The following is a 984-nucleotide window of genomic DNA, read 5'->3' on the forward strand; positions in this document are numbered from 1 at the left end:
GGAGTGCTTTACTCGGGTGCCTTTTGGTGGTGTACTACAATCTTGAAGGTAATCTGTTTTCTCTACTACGCCAAAAGTTTTTTAACTCAAGGCTCTCACCGATGCAATTGATTTAGCCATTGAAAGCAAGTCGATGTATGGGCATTTGGTTGCCATATGGAAGCACCTTGGCGATGCAAGCGTAAATATTCGGATTGGTAGTGCTTCTATTGTCTTATTTTTCCTGTTGCAGTTGATGTACGCGCAGTCGTTGCCTTTTGAATCAGCAGATCCGCAGAGATCTTGGCAAGAGGCTGTTGACTCGTGGTACAGTGAACGAGTAGATGCTGCGAATAATGCTGTGCATGCGTATCGACGTGCAATCCATTTGCTACCAAGCGAAGGGAGTCTGTATCGTGATCTTGCAACCGCAATGGAGTATATGTTGAATTTAAAGAAACCTTCCAGACCCTCACAAACAAGATGGTAACACCACTTTCTCTATCATTTCTCTGACTCGTATTCTGCCAGGTTCGAAACGGAAATTATTGTCTGCTGTGGTTTGCAACACGATGGATCGAACGCGGACATGTGGGTGTCTCTAGCTCTCGTCACTCAACACAAAGGACTCCGGCAGCATGCTCTTATTCAGGCTCTCCGACTTGATGCAAACCATGCAATTGCATGGGCTTATCTAGGCCAAGTACGTGTTCTGTCCCCTCGAAGCTGTGTGTATTTATCTTTGCCTTTGCAGCTCTATTTGAGTTTGGGTGAGCAAGTCCTGGCGCAACAATCATTCGATAGAGCTCGAAGTGCAGATCCAACTTTATCATTGCCATGGGCCGGAATGGCACTCATCCATTATAATTTAAGCCAGAGGTTTTTCTTTTTAATTCTTTTCTGAAGTTATCTTCTTACTTACTCACGCATTTCATCCTTTTGTAGAACTGCCTCGAAGGATCAGGCTTAGAAGCGTTCGCAAGCTGTTCCTGTGCTGTGCAACTC

The 984-nt window shown here is 45.0% G+C and overlaps 1 protein-coding gene across 1 annotated transcript in view; it reads left to right on the forward strand.

Annotated features, from left to right (window-relative positions):
* The window catches only part of LOC9640989 (tetratricopeptide repeat protein 37), a 3,072-nt gene extending 2,123 nt beyond the window's left edge, over positions 1-949 (forward strand). Inside the window, exons 3-7 of the mRNA XM_024667121.1 lie at positions 117-181; positions 233-465; positions 511-682; positions 734-858; positions 925-949. Coding sequence (XP_024522889.1) covers positions 117-181; positions 233-465; positions 511-682; positions 734-858; positions 925-949 — 620 coding nt within the window. The remainder of the gene's footprint in view (positions 1-116; positions 182-232; positions 466-510; positions 683-733; positions 859-924) is intronic.
* Positions 950-984: the final 35 nt, after the last annotated feature.

The sequence above is a fragment of the Selaginella moellendorffii genome, unplaced genomic scaffold (assembly GCF_000143415.4).
Source record: "Selaginella moellendorffii unplaced genomic scaffold, v1.0 SELMOscaffold_155, whole genome shotgun sequence".
NCBI lineage: Eukaryota > Viridiplantae > Streptophyta > Lycopodiopsida > Selaginellales > Selaginellaceae > Selaginella > Selaginella moellendorffii.